General features: G+C 33.1%; 2 protein-coding genes across 2 annotated transcripts in view; one reads left to right on the forward strand and one right to left on the reverse strand.

The window, feature by feature from the left end:
- Positions 1-19,928, forward strand: part of LOC143229476 (uncharacterized) — a 449,330-nt gene that overhangs the window by 178,062 nt on the left and 251,340 nt on the right. The window lies entirely within an intron of this gene.
- LOC143228096 (substance-K receptor-like) lies at positions 1,371-18,144 on the reverse strand. Its single transcript, XM_076459422.1, has 4 exons — positions 17,964-18,144; positions 16,426-16,581; positions 15,380-15,601; positions 1,371-1,728 (listed from the first exon to the last, which is right to left on the reverse strand). Exons 1-4 carry the CDS (start codon positions 18,141-18,143, stop codon positions 1,489-1,491), a joined length of 798 nt encoding a protein of 265 aa, XP_076315537.1. The 5' UTR covers position 18,144; the 3' UTR covers positions 1,371-1,488.

The raw sequence follows: 19,928 nt of genomic DNA on the forward strand, positions 1-19,928 counted from the left end.
AACTAATATATTATTATAACATACTTGAGCTTTAGAAATATTTATGCACATGTGGTCATTAGTTCCTGGTAATAAAATTGTACATTTTATTCTATGCATGTTAAAACTCTAGGACGAGAGCAGCACAACGTTAAAAAATAGTGTTGTAGTTTGATATCTATTTTTTCAACACCATATGATATTAAACTTTAATAATTAGTTGTTTCCATGAAAGAGCATCAGTGGGTCCAACACGTGGTTAAGGTTTATAAACAAAGAGCTTAATATATCTCAACCATCAAATGTTTTATAAGGGTTGAAATCCATGCACACCAGCACGAAAACAATAGTTTTGGTTTTACACGTAATGACTAATCCGAATATAACAACAGAATATCCATCCTACACGTACACGGTGTCTGTTTTCTACAGCAGCTGATGTGAATCTCTAAGCTGATAATGAAGTGAACTGAGATTACTTCCCCTCTTATTTGTTACATTATGAAACCCTATTTTATATCTAACGTAAAATACACGATAGTACATCTTCTGCAATGATCATTGAAAACTATAAATACTATAAATAGTTGTCCATGGACATGTGATATTTGACATTGAATATTGATGAGATACACTCTAGAGCTCCTAAGATTCGAAGTGAAAAAATTAACTCCATAACGTCCATTGTTAAAAAGGTCCAAATGGCACTGTAACTTACTGACACTTCGGAAAGATCACTTCGCATATTACTGGCACAAAAGTTCTACACGCAGCCATGAACTATTAGCGCAAAATTCCTGGACTTTATTATGTACTATTGACTCTTGGAATTTAACATGGTCACATATTTTTACGAAAGACACACGTAAACCAGTATGTTATTCCGTAAGTAACTATATGTAGTACACATGAATATTCAAACATATTTACCACACGTATCTTTCATTTACTAAAACACAGATATTTTAACGAAGTATTTTTTCTTATAAATTAAACTAATGCTAAAAATAATTTGTTAACTTCAGCTCATCGTTCGCTTTACTATTTGGCTTATTTCATCAATACATATAAAATAATGTTGATGATTTTAACAAAATAACTCTATAATGTATTTTCAGTATATAGCTACATTCTTAAAATTGTGTAGTATTTCACAGCAAATCATTATAGGAATAACGCTGTAAGTTTCAACATTGAATATAACAATGTACTGAACAATGTCACAATTAGTTTAAAATCACATTATTTATTTTTGTAGTGCGGTGATTATTAACATTAATATTATAATCAATTTTTCAAAATAAAATCAGTTTTCAATACAGAATAAGACAAGGAATTTTACAAAGTAAGTAAGTAAAAAATGGGGTTGTATAATTTCCTATATTCACTTAACTCGTAAAATTTACCTATTGAGAAATACATTTCAAATATAATGCACGTTCGAACGAACATCAAATAAAACATTTGACAATGAGTTTAAACGCCTGAGAAGAAAGAAACAAATCAAGTTCAAGAAGCTTCTTCGAGGAAATTAGAAGATTTTTCAGACAAAGAACAGGAAAATGACTTCATCTTGATCAGAGGAGGGGGAGGAATATTCACCCTGTTGCAGTTGTTAGCTGTTACGATGACGTCAGTTGTTGTGCGGAAGGAACTGGTGTAACGGCTACGAGTGAAGTGGACGTTCAGTCTTGTGACTCTTTTCGTCCTCCACGTGTAACAGAGAAAACAAATTTGTTTCAAATCAGCCTGAGATAAGAAACAGCAATAGTCAAGCGTTAACAGCGTTTGACCTTGAATATCTAATTAAGACATTATAATTAAATTTAAAAGCTATTTTACAATTGCACTGAACTACTCGTAGATAATTTCTTCACAAAACAAGTACCTTGGGTGATGATGCTCTTGTTACACAGCTTTTATTGCTGAGTCACTTTTACAAATACACTTATCCTTATAACTATATTATTCATGACATTTGTCTTTAAAGTACTATGAAATCTGATCATATACACACACACGTATATAGATATCATGTAAGAGCTTTAATATATCTAATTACTTAATCATCATACTTGAACAGTGGGAGGACAGTTATTTATAGTTAAAATCATTTTCACTTCATATTTTTGCATTCTAAGGATAATAGCTGCTATCCTATAAGCAAGGTCCTCTAACGGTAAATCAGTAAGAAAATGGACTTATAATGCTAAAATACGAGGTTTGATTTCGCGTAATGAACACAACATATAGTACAAAGTTGTCTTGCATTAAAAACAAGCAAGCTGAAAGCAGGGTGGAAAAGTAATATTTGAAAGCTCACATAAAGAATAGTTTAACTTCATTTATAAAATAAAAAAAAGTTTCGAATAGTTCTGTTGTAAATGTAATATTTCAATTTTATTGTCTCAATGTAACATCGATTTTTGTAAACATAAATTACAGAACGTTCTGTATGTAAAGAAAGACTCGATATACCACTGGTAACGTAACTCCCAAAGGATGAAGTCAAACTTTATGGATACGTTTTTGCTTTTACTGATAATAACTTAGTTACATTGAGGGTTTAGTATATTTCTGTGATGAAAGTAGATAATGCTACCAAACACATCATTTTAACAATTATAAAAGCTAAGTGGTCTCGGGCCTTCATAAGTTGACGTTTCAAACTCCAAATGCTGCTTAGTAGAGAAATATTCGTTTAAAGGCTTTAATACAGTTGAGCATGTGTAACGTATCACTAATGTTTTATGTACAGAGACTTAATAACGCCTGTCAAATTATTATGTTTGTCAAACGATTGCATGGATGAAATATGATCGATCGAGGTTGTGATAAATAAATATTGTAAATATAACAATTGGTCCTCGTATTGTTAATTCTTATATGAGACGCGCCTAATTCCACTGCTTCAAAATTGGGATTAGATAATGTGAAGGCTTATAGCAGCATATGTCAGTCGACGTTAATGCTGGTTAGCTAAATAATCAATTGTATTATTTTCCACTTTAAAAATGCTCTGCTGAATTTTATATCTTATCACTTAAATACAAAATATAGACGACAATTGTCAGAAATATGAATTCCTAAATTAGTGAAATAAAATATTTAAAATGTTTATTGATTGAAAATAGAGTTGTAAATTTGGTTGACCTGCTAGCATTTGATTATTTAATAAATACAGCTTTTCATTCACATAGTAAGAAAGAACGCTACGTGTTCACTTGGATTTATTTTCGTGTACATAAAAATTATCAAATATTTAACATAAAATTATTATATTATTATTATGCTTCTCGATTCCATGAAGGAACATAGGGCCGCAATCGCTTGCGGATTAATTTACAGGTTGGTTGTTTTAAGTGAGTAGATTGTTAGCTTACCGCACAACCCCCAACCAGGAGGAGAAACCTAAGCCGTCCCTAATTTTGCAGTGTAAGACGAGGGAAGGCAGCTAGTCATCACCACCCACCGCTAACTCTTGGGCTACTCTTTTACCAACGAATCGTGGGAATGGCCGTCACATTATAACGCTCCCTCCACGGCTGAAAGGGCGAGCATGTTTAGCGCGACTAGGATGCGAACCCGCGACCCTCAGATTATGACTCGCACGCCTAACGCGCTCGGCTATGCCGGGTACAACACAAAATTGCCCCTGAGTTATTATCTAACGATTATTTTCGTTTTATAAATCTATAGCTATCAAATATTGAACAATATCACAATTGACTAATAAACACTCTAGTACACTGTTACTTTTAAGTCAGATCAGCTGGATCGAATGCAGATCTGTCTTTTTAATTTTAACCAAAATCATCGCACACTTACATTTTGAAGCTGTGGATGTATTATATAACGCTGACCGTTAAATCAAACCCAACTATTCGATTAATGGAAAGCCTATATCCAACATGATAGCCCTTTCTTTTTGTGGGCGATATAATGTTACAACCAGTCTCGCAATTCATTATTAAAGAGTAACCAATAGTTGGTAGTGAGTGATACCGCCCAGTTTTCTTCCTTCTGATCGACATTTCGAAGTCTGAACCGCAGCAAGTAGCCTTAACAGCTTTGCGACAAACAGTGAACAATAAAAGTTCCATCCTCGTGAATCTGCGATAAGTTTAAAAGACGCACAACACAAAGGTTTGGTATTAGATTCCACGAGATGAACGGAACATAGATAGCCCATTTTATACGTTCACGCTAAACAACAACAGCCGCTAAATGTTCCAGTAAGAAATACAAAAATATTTCAATTCTAAGTAGATACGAACATAAATCAAATGAAGCTTAGTTACACTTTGGAACAGTAACACCATAAAGTTCTTCCATACTGATAGATTTAAAGTGATCATTCCTGTCAAGAAAACACAAGTAGAACATTGTGTTTTCAGGTTTTGGTTATTTAACTGAATTTTGTTGAGCGAGTAAGAACCTTTGCTAAAAGTTGTTGCAAAGATATCTCATATTTCTAGACTTCTTTCTTGAGCTTTGATTTGTTTTGAATGTCGAAGATAGATCGCTACTGGAGGATTATATGCACTAGCTGTCCCTAATTTAGCAGTGATAGACTAGATGGATGACGGCTAGTCAACATTACCCGTCAGTAGCTATTGGGCTATTATTTTAACAACTAATAATTGGATTGAGTCCCATTAAAGTGCCCTACTGCTGAAACAATGAGTAAATGGGGAGTTGAACCCGCGACATGCAAATTGCGAGCTGAGCCCATCCCAAAAACCAGATAGAGCTAGTGTGTAACTGGCAAAAGGATGCAGGCTGCTTAAAAGGAAACGAGTCACCAATATCAAAATAGCTACGAAGCAGCTCTTCTGGAAGTAATATAACAAAGTAACTGGCCTTTTTCTGCTGTAACCCGGGCAAGGAAAGCCCGGCCATGCACATTCAGCAAAACAGAAACAACTGAAGATACGTCTTAGGTTACTTCGTTTTCAGCGGGCATTGGATTTATATCAGTAGAGGAGCAGATGAACTGGTTTCTTCTCCTCATATTTTTCTTGTTGTTTTTTTAATAATCGACTGTCACTCCCCATGATTGATTCTAGAGAGCAATAATGATGTCTCACCCTAGATATTTGACAAACTTCAGGAAGCCCGGCCTTTAGACATCAAATCTAAGCAAAATTTAATTTCCATAAAAGCTCAAATAATATCAAAATCGTGACAAGGGTTTAGGTTTAAAAAATCTTTAAAATTCTGAAAAAAAAAGAATTTTGGGCGTGAATGAGAACCTGAAGTGGTCAGAAACTTTTGCTTCTCGCTTCTCTTTACTCTATTTTAAAAGATTAGTTTTTGATATATGTATATCAAGTTGGCGAAAAATAATGATTTTGCTGAAATATGATACAAGTTTGCCGAAACGTTGTTTTTTCTGCAAAAATTCGTTTATGAAGTTAGTATTTGTTGTGGGTAATAGTATAATAAAATCGGAATTTAAAAATTTGAAGCCATTTTGAAGATAAGCATTCCTACAAACTTCAGGAAAAATAGTGTGTCTATTTTTCTGAGGATTTTAGCAGTGACTATCTTAAAAATGGGTTAAACCTTTTAAATTCTGATCACTTAGTTTCTTTCACCTTAATGATAAACATCAAAAGATAAATGTTAATAATAGAGATAAAACATCCAAGCTGTATCAAGTACAACATCAAATACAGTAAAATACAATACATGTTTCTGTCCAGAAGAATGTTAATCTAATTTTAGTTATACTAAATCTGTTACAGATCATTATCACCGATGTTATCATCTTAATACTACAGGTCATGAGGCTGGTTGGGCTTCGATATATAAAGTTAAGTTGAACAAGAAACAGTGCACTTAACTAAAACAAAGCGAATTAAAACAGTACAAGTAGGTTATACTTGCTATACTACATTAGTATTAGACCTATTATATATTTAAACACTACATTATTTTGAATGACATTCAAACTCCACTATTCGATCAGACAAGAGTAATTCTAAATAACAAATAATTTCTAATTTAATTTTTAATCTTTTACGCATGGGTACGTAGACGATCTTATACATGTAACAAATAAACACAGCATCCAGAGAGAATAATCTGGTCGTACCCCACTGGTACAGCGGTAAGTTTACGGATTTACAACACTAAAATCAGGGGCTCGGTTGACTCACTAGATAGCCCGATGTTGCTTTACTATAAGAAAAACACAGATAGAGATAGATTATATTATATAATTAGTTAAATTAATAAATATATCTTAACTAATAGTAACTAACATAGCATAAGAAACTGAACTAATTTGTTGAAATTTTAAAAATAAATATAGTAATACATATATTGCAAAACAGTATAAATGATTTAAAAAATTTCAAAAGTTAAATTCATTCAGTTAATCCAATGTAAAATATTTGGGCTATGCAGTGCTCTTGCCTAGAAGAGACAAAGAGGTATCATTCAGAGTTAGTTACAAACGTCTAATTAATAAAGTCCTTAGAGTTGGTTTTAAACATCTAATTGATATGACTCTTCTTGCTGATAATTATTTTGTATTTACCCCAAAACCATCTGGCCCGGTGGTAAGGCATTCGAATCGTATCCCCGTCACACCAAACATGCTCGCCATTTCAATAGTCGGGGCACTATGTGACGGCCAAACCCATTGTTTGTTGGTAAAAAAAGTAACCAAAGAGGTGACGGGGGATGATGGTGATGGCTAGCTGTCTACCCTCTTGTCATATATTTCTCAATTGGCAGGTAGACTTCGTGTAACTTTGCTCGAAAGTCAAAAACAAATCAAAGCCACGTGTAAATGGATACCTCGCTTTAAAGAATTATTTCAGTAGAGACCGAACGAACATTGTAGATGACGGAAAATTTATCAATTGAATATTTGGAACAAAGTCTAATGATTTGTTTTTGTTTTCATTTCACACCCATCAATATTAAATAACATATCAGATAATTTTGTACATAAATATTTTTACGTCACATCACAATATATGAGGTGTCTTAGACCATAAAGCACATTATGGAGAGTAAGAAAAAGTTTAAAAAATATAATTCTGCTTGTACTTAGGCTAAAGAATATATACTTGAAGTACATGTAACAGCCAAATCTAATGCTAATTTCATCACTTAAATAAACTAAGTTAAGCGTTTAAGAAACTATAGTAATACAAGCACTCAAAGAGGAATCTGACAATTTTAAAATTATTTATAGCTATGCTTTGCACATCGCTGTTAGCATGGTTTTAAAGAACGGTTTTGTTTATGGCATTGCACTTTGTTTTTATGATGTACATGGAACAATAATGAATTCCTTAAGTAGGCGTGGTGGACGAAACAGTTACGGTAACATTACCAGTTTAACAGGTTTTCTTTTTCTACGTGCAAATTCCATTAAAAAGAATAATGTTTCTTTTCATTTCCGACAAAATGTACCACAAATACATAAGAATACTAATTTCAAACTGCTCTGAACGAAGGTCCCCAAAGGGTAATTACAATGTGTTGGTGAACATAAAGTAAAAACCTTTAAAAAACTCATTCAATGAAGGAAAGTTATATATGTATGTATATATATATATATGTACATATAATATGTATTTTTTTTTGTGTACTGTTAATTTGATGGGTGTAGAATACAATCTACGTGGGTATACATAAAAGTTGAAAAGTAAACTTAAGAATTGTTTGTTCTCTAACTGACTAGTGGAATTTTATTATCTATCTCACAATGCAACAATAACTTCATAAAGCGACGCACGTTCTACGTCAGTAGTACGAGAGTCATGATCTCTATAGCTGCAATCACGTCAAGGTAACCACGCCCAGTTCACTTACGGTGATAAAAATACAATTAACACACGTAAATTACCTAACAGAAATATCGCCTTTAGGTGCAGATGAATAACGTTTAATTATGTTTTGTAACGTTTGTATTTTATACTTTTATCAAGGGTTACAAATGCTCACGAGGCTCAGCTATAAATGAATGAATAAATCAGCTTGATTTTAAGTGTTTTTGTTTTATTTTATCCTTTGCTAAGATTTTATAAACATGTAATGAGAGTCTGTAAGAGCAAACATACAGACCAGTGTTATGCTTGCCACATATGACGTTAAGTATTTTTTTGTTTTTTAATTTTGTGCAAAGCTACACGAAAGCTATCTGCGATAGCCGGCCCAAATTTTGTTTTGCCTAAAAAGCGTTATTGTTCCGTTAACTTAATTGTCTTAGAGGCTTAGAAATTTTACACCATTACAAAGCTGAAGCCTGTGCAAGTTTTGATAACTAACACTTTTTTTTTAAGTATTATTGTAGCAATAATAATGGTTTAATGATTTAGTAATACTAAGATCTCGAGATGGACACAACAATTAGGTATAATAACAATAACAAAAATTACACAGATTGTAAGATGCTTTTCACAAATTTCTCATAAATATTTCAAATTAAGAATGTGCTCAAATAGTATTTTAATTTATTTTCTTAGCAGCATATCTGTTTCCAGAAAATATTTCGTTATTATTTTTACCTTACGATCGACGTCGTTATTTTAAACATATTTTTACGATGGGTTCTCCAATGACACTGACCAATGTCAAGGGTGAATTGGCACAAAGCAACTGGGATATCTGCACCAATAGACACTAAACAACCAACCAACTTATTTTATATGCAACACTAAGCCTTTAATGTTAGGGTTTGAAACACCAAAAGCCAGTAAGTAATTAAACGGAAACTTTGAACAATAAATAATTAAAGATTTTGCTTTGGATCTTAAGGTTGTCTATTTATGAAGCGTCTAAAATACTCCACTATGCACTGAGCAAACTCTGAACAAATAAAATGGTAATAAACCTTATAGCGTGTTAAGATCTCTTGTCATATTATTATGAATGACTGCTATTCGAATTGTGTACTAACCGTTAACATTGTAGTACAATCGTGCAGTATATTATGTTTTAAGTATAATTTACCAATTACAAATTAAGTAGTATATATATATAAACCATTATATTTTACAGCCAGTAAACATCAATTTCAGAAATTAATCTCATTTTCAGCGCTAATAAACAACTACATTTACACACAAGTATTGATGTATATACGACCAGGATAAAGCAGAGAACAATACGTTAACAGCACTTATTGGTTTTAGTTTATTAGTTTGTAAAAAAAAAGCTATTTAACAAAATAATAAACGCAGCACACTGACAGCCATAGAACGGATATCATTAATCAGAACTCATTTTGCAAGAATTTAGGCTGTTTGAGCTCTAAGGAATTAATAAGAACAGGTGTTTTACTAACTGATCCTAATAGCTGAAAAATACTGCATGGATTTCTCGTGACACCACAGTATGTCTGCGGAATTGAAACGTTAGAAACCTAGTTTCGATATCTGTGGTGGGAAGAGCACATATATCACGTAGTATAGCTTAGTTATTAAGTACAAACAAACAGTCCCCTGAAATGAATAACCAAATCTATCCTTAAGCGTTCACGTGCAAGATCTGTATTACATACAAGTACGAAAGCTTTATTTTTTCCACCTTTCATCAGGCCGCTCAGACGTTAACAGGACTGTGTTATTACTGGAGCTAGTCAACAAGGTTACTTAGTGTGCTTTTTTAAAGTATTACATGAAAGCAAATGGCTTCTGCTTCGTTTAGTTTTCTGAGTTATTGTTCGCGTAAGCAAAACAAACACAGCGCGGTTTGACCAGGAATGCTTATTTAAAGGGGAGGGAAAAACGACTTATTATTTATAGAAGACTATCTAATCAGAAATGTTTACATTTGTTTGTAATGAAATCACCTATTTAGTGAAGGACGGATAATGTTAGCCAGAAATGAAAAGTTAACATTATAGTACAAATGTTCGTGTGTGTATATATAAAAACAAAATAAATAAACTCATGATTAATGTGAAAATCAATATTTCTTCTAATATTACGGGTACTAACGTTTTAGCTGAAGACATTTATGTGCTACGCTGATAAGAGTTTAATAAAAATCGTAGAAATCATGAGGCTTTTTCTATTGTTTATTATCTTAACATTTTAAGTGTCGCTATAACATCAATTACGCTTTTTATGCACGTATAAATTTACCACTACTATAAATCCTTTTTACACTGTGCCCTTTAGAAAATATTTGAAAGAAACATCATTTACACTTACATATATATTTCTTAATACTGTATATCGCACAAGATAGTTTTCAGATATGCAACATACAGAATTTATCAACTCGAGAGGCTCCGATGAAAAGAAAAATCGGCCTGTCATGCCCAGGTGGGTTAAGGCGTTCGACTAATAACCTGAAGGTCGCGGGTTCGAATTCCTATTGCACCAAACATACTCGCCCTTTCACCCGTGGGAGCGTTATAATACGATGGTCAATCCCATTCTTAGTTGGTGAAAGAGTAGCCCAAGAGTTAGCGATGGGTGGTGATGACTAGCTGCCTTCACTCTTGTCTTACACTGCTAAATAAGAAATGGATAGCGCAGATAGCCTTCATGTAGCTTTGCACGAAATTTATAAACAAACAAACTGATGAAAATTATTTGATAGAATGATTTACACTTTATTTTTTGAACTGAAACATTATCTTTCTAATAATCCAGTTTAACCACTTCTATGTGAATACATGGCGATTTATTCAAAATTGTTTTGTCAGCCATTTATGAATATTAATTTTTCTAATTTTTTCTCTATTTGTGTATGGCGTATTTTCACAATACACAAAGATGCAACTCTCTACTCAGTAAGACTTTCACAACTCCAGAAAGTCATTTTAGACATTTCTGCCCTTAATAACATAGAAATATTCAATCACAATTCTGACATACAATTGTACTAAGATAAAAGATTTCAACCGATCTCCATGACATTGCTTGGAACACTAAACAACGCAATAAATCCACAAGGTATGTTTGAGTTGACGGTAGTGAACTCAATGCTCCCTCTACAGCTTCAGTTATGTCTGAATAAACAATTTACTGCATTTCCAACATAAAGTATAACTGAAATTAATTACCTTAATTTACATATACTTATAATACTGATACAAAACAACTGAGTACTCACTTATAACCTGCTTCTATATGCTTATAAAAAGAAAAACAAATCATTACACACTATAACCCTGTTTCTACTAAATAATCGACTCAGTAATACTACCAACCTACCTCTACAGGTACTAAATAAATTAATATTTGTTTTCCACTTGCCTCTAATGACATATAAATGTCAAACAAACAATTTAAAACACCCTCTAAACTTTCTTTAACTGATAAAAAGTCAGTGGAATACAGTATTTACACTCTGTTCTTTTAAAATTAAACAACAAAATATGGCCCTTAGAGCTGTCTCTATCTTAATACTGCTTTTACATCTACTTGCTTTTAAATACCATAAGAAAAGAATACAAATCTGCATTTGTCCTTAGAGGCAGAAAGCAATTCTCACATGTGCATTTACTAACACTAAACAAATCTATACAGCTTCTAAACCTATTCACACTGATAATAAAATGCTTTTTTTTTTCAGCCGCGGCACATCGGCTCATAGAATGTCTCGAGCTATTTTTTTCTCTAATATACAAACTATTAGTTCATAGCTTCATCCTCTCTTGCCTGATGTTGGATCTAATTAGAGTTTTATATTCAGAAGTTAAATCCTTTCGACTGATGTATTTGATCACGCCCCTAAGATTAATTTACTCTAATCTTGCCTGGAAGAATTTCAAGTGCCGCGAGTATTTAAGATAACCTAGAAATAAAAGGCGCTGTATCCAGTAGCTTGTAGCATCATAAGTCATCCTTATACAACCCTATACACTTCATCAAATGTTCATCATATTTGATTTCCTATTCAAATTGACTATCTACTAGTCCAGCCTTCTATATTTATGATTTTAGTTTCTCTCTTTTCTGTAATTATGAGTTTAACTCCACTTTAAAATGCATCCTTGTTTTGTTAATCTTATAGAACGGCTAAAAGCCTATTTTCGAGTTTTTAATTTCAGTCATAGAAAAACTAACGATGTTTTAACGATATAGTAGTTAAACAAAACAGAATAACTTGAAAAAAAAAAGACTTTCAAGTATTTCTACAATTGCTTATCCTGCTATTTGTTCGTTGTGGTAAAAAACAATACTGTGAACACCTTTGAAAGAAGAAACAAGAGTTGTATCAATAAAATGGCACAATACTGTTTTCTACTCCAACATATATATAAATATTTGAGAGTTTTCCTTTTCTAAAACACTTTTTTCAGTTTACATGTTAAATTAGAGTCAAAATAGATTGGGAAAACTACATATTTTACCCAAGTTGTACAACAGTAAAATGTTGAAAGAATATTTTAGAGAGCAAAAGATCGGAATATCTTTAGTTGCCTAACCAGTTACATATGCTAATCCTCCCAAACTAGTTAGATATGTTAATTCCACCAAACCAGTTAGATATGTTAATCCCCCACTTACTGTGGAAAGCAGTAATAAAATTACTGAACCGCTAAGTAATTTATTGTATATTGTTTTGAAAGCTCTTAGATTGGAAGGTATATATATATCAAAGGCAGTAAATATTTTGTAATTCAGGTACCTAAAAATATGAAACTACTTCGCATTATTTTACATTAAAATAGCTCACTAATTCAATCACTAACTGCTTCTCCCTGTGTCTAATGATTCAGTTAAATAAATGGCTTACATGCTAGTAATATGTTTCCATGAAAGTAAAACACTTTATGTTTATGTAAAGCTACACGAGAATTACCTGCGTTACACGTTCCTAATTTGTAGCTTAACACTAGAGCGGAGGCATCTAGTCACCACCACTCACCACCAACTCATGGGCTACTCTTTTACCAACGAATAGTGGGATTGAATGTCACATTACAACTCTCCCACGACTGAAAGGGCGAGCATCTTTGGTATAGCAAAGATTCGAACCCGCGACCCTCATATTGCGAGTCGAGCGCTCTAACCACCTGGCCATGAATGAGAAGTACAGAAGATATTGATGTCGAGAGATTCTTTTAATTGTAATTCCCAAAATGCAATTTCTCTTTTAAAATGTTCCACTCGAAGAATTGCGTGTTGGAAAAAATACTAACCTGAGTCTAAGAGTTAATAGATGTTGGTATCATATTACAAATCCGAAGCATTTTACCTCCTAATTAAGTACACACTTTTATTTGTGTAATTCCAATTAATTTAACAGACTGAATGACCCTCTTTTAAGATTTTCTTTTTTCGGAATTTTAATGTAAAGAAGAAACGACTAATTTAAAAACACTTTCGACACTTCCCTGAATTGGAATGTTTGTTTATTTTCGCAAAGCCATAATGGGCTATCTGTTGTGTCTGTAGTAAAGATTCGAACGATTAATTTTATAGTTGTAAGCCCATAAACATACAGCTGCTCTACCAGGACACAATTTGAACGGAAAGTCGTTAAGAAGCGAATTGCTAAGAAAATAGTTTATTGATTGTAAAGCAAAAAACTACATAATTTACTATTCGTGATGTACCCCCACGAGTATTGGAACCCGATTTTTAGTGTTAGAAGTCCGCAGGTTCACCGCTAAGCCTCTGGAAGGAGAGGGCGACTGATAGTGAGCCTGGACGTTTTTGCTCGTACCTGAAGGATTAATCTTATTTAGGATAAACTAAAGAAAGCTTTTTTAATAACATTAATATCTGTAATATGTGTATTTTGTGTAATCTATTGCAATTTTATCGTTAACGTCAAAAATATTTTATTGTCGATTTTCATTTAAGGATTCGTTTTAAACAAACTTGTATATTTAATTTTTGTTTAAACTATAGATTTTTAGACCTAAATATTTTTACTTTTCAAAACGTGTTGAGATATTTTCTGCATTTTATAGATCTTATGCTGTAGAGTACCCTGTGCTTTGAAACCGGTATAATAATAAATAACAATTTGGAAAACATAGAGTCGAATGTAGTTACATATATAAATGGGTGTGTCTGATGGTCATATGTGTGTGCTATAACTCCTAAAGGAAAGAACGTAGAACTCTAAAATTTTGCACACAATCTATGTTGGCCCTAAGGGTGTGTAGTTGGGTATCATTACTAATTCATCTACGTGCGCAAGTGCATATTTTGTGGAGTAAGTAAGCTAAAACACACGTAGAAACGAATGTGTGAACGCCGTAACTAAGAAGAACGAATATAGAAACCTTAAATTTTGCACATCTATTAAGTGGACCATGAGGATGTGCATTGTTTTGTTTTGATTTGGAATTTCGCACAAAGCTACTCAAGGGCTATCTGTGCTAGCCGTCCCTAATTTAGCAGTGTAAGACTAGAGGGAAGGCAGGTAGTGATCACCACCCACCGCCAACTCTTGGGCTACTCTTTTACCAATGAATAGTGGGATTGACGTTACATTATAACGCCCCCAGGGCTGGAAGGGTGAGCATGTTTGGCTCGACGCAGATGCGAACTCGCGACCCTCAGATTACGAGTCCACGCCTTAACGCGCTTGGCCATGCCTGGTCATGAGGATGTGCAAGTGGGTATCATTATTCCATTCGCATGTGCGCATCTTTTACGAGGCAAGCTATCGACAAACCACTATAGAAAAGTAAATGTGATTGCCATAGACCTAAGAGGAAAGACCCTATAAACCTGAAATTTTGAACCCATTCTAAGTGGACCTTGAGAATGTGCACCTGGGTATTACTCATAATGAGGCAAAGCAACAGAAAAACACATAAAAGAGAAGTGTTTTCTTACATTAGTAATAGAAATACAGGCAGACAAGCATATGGGTTAGTGCACGCGTGAAAAAAAGAAGTCGTTTCTTGTATAATAAATTTTAATATATAGAAAAGTCAGTGCGTTTTGGTATAAATGCGTTCAAACAGTGGCTTTTATGTCATGTTGCTTAGCAACAAAAGTATATAGGTTATATGTTTATGCTAAAATTGGTTCAGAATACATACACTAGCATATTCAAATAGAACGAAGCTGGGTACTTTAACTAGTACATATATATAAGAAGATAATATGCAACCCTTGATTAGTCAATTACGAAAGAACAATAAAAGAAGTTAAAGTGACTTAATGTGTAAACCATAAGACTGGATTAAACAAAGCAATACTGAAGGTATATATTGACTTGCTCATAGTAATTTTATAAAACTTATTTTATATTTTAACTTAATATAGTAAATATTCTCAAAAGTGATGCTAGGTATGTACACATACTTTAACTACTGTAAGTGAATATTAATTCTTATTATTATATTTATACTAAACACTGAAAAGTAAAACCTAATATCAGGTTTCTCACTTCTACAATAAACAGCTGGTTGTTTAGACTACTAATAAAAAAATGTATATAAAAAAATTACCTTGAAATTCTCACTCATGAAACAGTAAATGATCGGATTCACGAAGCTGTTGGCCATGGAAAACCAATGGCAACAAAAGAAGGAAGCAACAAAAGCAAAGTATTCTCCCTGGCTGCTAACAACGGTGAAGTCTTCCTTGAAATATATTAACATGTTGAAAATATGAATCGGAAGCCAGCAAACGGCAAAAAGCAGGACAACAACAGCCAACATCTTGATAACCTAAAAAAAATATAGACTGCTGTGTTCATAAACCTTCATTGAAATGAGAAGTTTTCGCTTCGATGTATGTGTGTTGATCACCAAATTCAAAAACATTCAGTTAATAAGACCAAGTGTATTGTCTGGCTAAAACTAGAACGTAATTAAGTTGTTTTTTTTTATCTACCTCAACTGAAATAAAAAACATCTTTTTATACGACATTATTGTTCATACAGTAACAAGAAGTAATATTAGATTTCTAGCAACTAACTTCAACGCTTCCACCATGAAAAATACGCCATCAATATTATTTTTTGTATATAATTTCAAAACCATTATCAACTAATTCTGTATCAAAAAAAGCATTTGGTCTTTCTCATTCTAACGTATTTTATTTTATCATAGCTTTGGTATGAAAAAGACCAGCTAAAAGTAAGTGTGAAGGTAATATTACTATAAATATGTTATAATAAAAATGATTTACGTCTGATATTCAACATTAGAATAAAGTATTTTTTCTCTCTTTTTTACTGTTTAAATTTCATTACTGAGGGACACATCTGTTCACATATTTATCCGAGAGGCTAATTTCACAGAGCAGTTTAAAAGTCTTTCAAGAAATACTTCGTTATTCAGGCGAATAATTCTAACTAAGTCTAATAAGAGATGTTAAAAAATATTCATGTTGTCAGTCAAGAAAACGATTAAGTGTGCAATGTTAATTAAAGTAAAAAGTTATATATGTGTACATATTATAAATTCAACTTAATTTCCTATATTACAAATATATACATCCTTGTTCAAGTACATAAACCAGACGGAGTTATTATACAGTAGACCTTACCTTGGTCTTAGATTGATGTTGTTGGCTGTCTCGCATGTTATGAGCGTTCCCTGGAGCACTGTGCTTCCACATTTTTAAGCCTATGGTTGCATACGCATAGGATAAAACCAGCAAAGGAAGTAAAAATGTCACAGCGAATACAACAACCGTGTACAGCTGAAACAAAGTTGTAGATTGTACATGTAAAACAAATATACTCTCAGATATCTGATACAAACTGTAAGCAATAAAAAAATGCATAGACAGCATTAATGTGGCAGCTATAGTGTTGTTGAAATACTTTTATGCACAACAGTCTAAGAGACTGAATGATGTAGCGTTAAAAATAATAAGCATAACATTAATGTCTTATGTGAAGCATAACTAAATACAAGCATGCACTGTAGAAAAAGCTTTTACGTAATTATAATGAATATTTTAATACTTTTATGCACAACAGTCTAAGAGACTGAATGATGTAGCGTTAAAAATAATAAGCATAACATTAATGTCTTATGTGAAGCATAACTAAATACACGCATGCACTGTAGAAAAAGCTTTTACGTAATTATAATGAATATTTTAATCAGTTTGGTTGTTTGTTTTGAATTTTGCGCAAAGTTACTCGAGGGCTATCTGCGCTAGCCGTCCCTAATTTAGCAGTGTAAGACTAGAGGGAAGGTAGCTAGTCATCATCACCCACCGCCAACTCTTAGGCTACTCTTTTTCCATCGAATAGTGGGATTGACTGTTACATTATAACGTCCCCACGGCGGAAAGGGCGAGCATGTTTGGTGCTATAGGGATGCAAACGCGCGACCCTCAGATTACGAGTCGTACGCCTTAACCAACCTGGCCATGCTGGACCTATTTTCATCAATTGGTACCTTCTTTTATAATCGATAATGTTTGACAGTAATTTCAAAGATATCTCACAAGTTCCATCTTAGTTTTGAGTCTATATAATAAGCTAAAAGTGGAAGTTAATTCTTATAACAAAAATGGTAATTTAAAATGGAGTTTAATGTATTTAAAAAACACAAACACTAGTTATTTGCTTCACGTAACATCACTGCTTTCCATCTGTAAGTTTTAGTCAACTATTTCATTTTGTCAAAATATCATAACCCTTTCATAACTTTCATGTCTACCCTTTAATTCTGTGGTATCTTGTTTCAGGTAATAATGAATTTCTTTGTTGTATTAACTGCCATAAATCTTCTATTGTACTAAGAATTTTACTAGTATATCCTAAGAGCTAAACTTTCACTAAATATACCGATGTTAAAAGAAAGTTATCATGCATTACATCTATCATGCTAAACCAATTGACATCTTAGTTAGATACTTTTCTTATGCAAAACACAGAAAATTTACATCAGGAAGAGCCCACACTAGCTACAATATAAATTTCTAATTAAAAAATAACTCAAATCGTTTTTGCTCGTAAAAACACATTGGTGTTATGGGGAGAAAATGATAAATTTAGATACGATACAATATTTTAACGGGTGTAGAGAAAATAAGAGTTAATTGGCTGTTGCAATATTTAGCCATACCTGACTGTCGAATTCACCCATTACTTCCTTGCAATCATAAAACATCTGGCCTTGCAAGTAGAAAACTTCTGCTCGTCCATATATCAACTGAACACTAGACACTCCACAAGCAACTCCCCAGATAGCAGCTATGATGACTGTTTCCTTAGATTTTGTCCACTGCAGTCCAAGAGGATACATTATGGCGTAGTATCTAAGTAAAAAAATTAAATGGCAAAATGTGGTCTTTCAATGTCTTAAGTAATAAATTATCTTATATTTAAATATGTTATTTAGAAATTAACATTTTTAAAACCGCGTATCTTCAATTTCTTGTCATAGCTTTTAGTTACAGCTATAATTAAGTCACAATGAAATAAAACGTATATAAACAACATCATTAGTCTAAAAAAACAGACTTGTGCGGCAGATTTACTATTGCATATTTAGTTTAATATTAATGTTTTTTTCAGTTAAATACCTGTTTAGAAATGTGTGTACCTTATACTGTTATATGCTATTACGAAATTTCCGCCTATTCACTAAAAATGTAGAAGTTTTTTGAGTGTATGAATCAACAATATAAACTGTATGTTAATGCCAACGTTTTTGCCTTAACTAAAATTTCTAGACTCTTCTCTCAGGCTTATAAAATTAATCAACACAACACACCAAGAGACAATATTTCTATTGCTAGTTTCTTACAGGTGCTATACTATAAACATGGGAAGTTAGAACTGTAATTAACGCTTATTAATTGGGAAACTACAGATATTTTATTAGGAATGTTTATAGATTTCGAACATTACAAACCGCTTAACTTCGTATTAATATCGGACGTTATACTTTAGGGAAGACATTATATAATATCAGCAGTGAAAAACTCGCGTGTGATACACGAAAAGCTGGCTAGCTCCCCGTTAAGTGAATTGTACCTATATCAACCCGAACGTAATTCGCTCATCGTGAACCCTTGATATGTTATCATGAAAATTCCGTTCCAGAGGCCCGACACAACCAGGTGGTTAAGACACAAGTTTCGTAATCTGAGGGTCACGAGTTCGAATCCCCGTCGCACCAAACATGTTCGCCCTTTCAGCTGTGGGGGCATTATAAAGGAGTAGCCCAAGAGTTGGCGGTGGGTGGTGATGACTAGCTGCTTTCTTTCTAGTCTTACACTGCCTAATTAGGGAGAACTAGCGCAGATAGCTTACGTGTAGCTTTGCTACAAATTCAAAATAAACCAAACCAGATAAAAACTCAATATAGTTTGTAAAACTTCTCTAGATAAATCATTATTTGTCATAATTGTTTATATTCACCTCACTTCTTCACTCTAAACAAGCCAAACCAAATTACAAGAAAACTTCAACGTAAATGTAAATAATATTCCATGAACGGGGACGAAGAGGAACCACAATGTTCCTGACCACCCCTATTAGGAAGAGAATTCCTCAGACTTCTCACTCTCTGAACTAAACCCCTGCCAAGTTCAAAGCGAAAGCGATTGTTTATATTAACCCTTATTATAGATGGTATTGTTGTTTGTACATTAAAATATATTTGTATTAAGTAGATTTGTTTGATTTTGAATTTCGCGCAAAACTACATGAGGCAGCTAGTCATAACCACCCACTGCCAACTCTTTTACTAACGAATAGTTGGATCTACCGTCACGTTATACGTTCCCACGGCTAAATGGGTGAGCATGTTTGATGTGACAGGGATTTAAACCCGCAACCCTCAGATTTCGAGTCGAACTCTTTAACCACCTGGCCATGCCGAGCCGTATTAAGAAGGAAAACTGTGTGTATCAATCTTGTTGGCAAACATCACAAATTTGATATATCTCTACATCTAATTAACTTCTAATTCTAAATTATAGTTTAACTCCCTTTATGCTTTTTGAAATATGATTAATAACATAATGAATTCGAGGCTCGTCCAGGATAAATCGTAATACGTAATACTTTAAATATATAGATG

Source organism: Tachypleus tridentatus, chromosome 10 (assembly GCF_004210375.1).
Source record: "Tachypleus tridentatus isolate NWPU-2018 chromosome 10, ASM421037v1, whole genome shotgun sequence".
Classification (NCBI taxonomy): domain Eukaryota; kingdom Metazoa; phylum Arthropoda; class Merostomata; order Xiphosura; family Limulidae; genus Tachypleus; species Tachypleus tridentatus.

What these genes read in the sequence shown, in the direction of transcription:
- LOC143228096 (XM_076459422.1), bottom strand. Translation starts at nt 18,143, where the DNA reads ATGTATCCTCTTGGACTGCAGTGGACAAAATCTAAGGAAACAGTCATC. An exon ending in TGGGTGAATTCGACAGTCAG is followed by an intron (nt 16,582 to 17,963) that starts GTATGGCTAAAT and finishes ACTTTGTTTCAG; the next exon opens with CTGTACACGGTTGTTGTATT. An exon ending in TCATGAGTGAGAATTTCAAG is followed by an intron (nt 1,729 to 15,379) that starts GTAATTTTTTTA and finishes TTCTTATCTCAG; the next exon opens with GCTGATTTGAAACAAATTTG.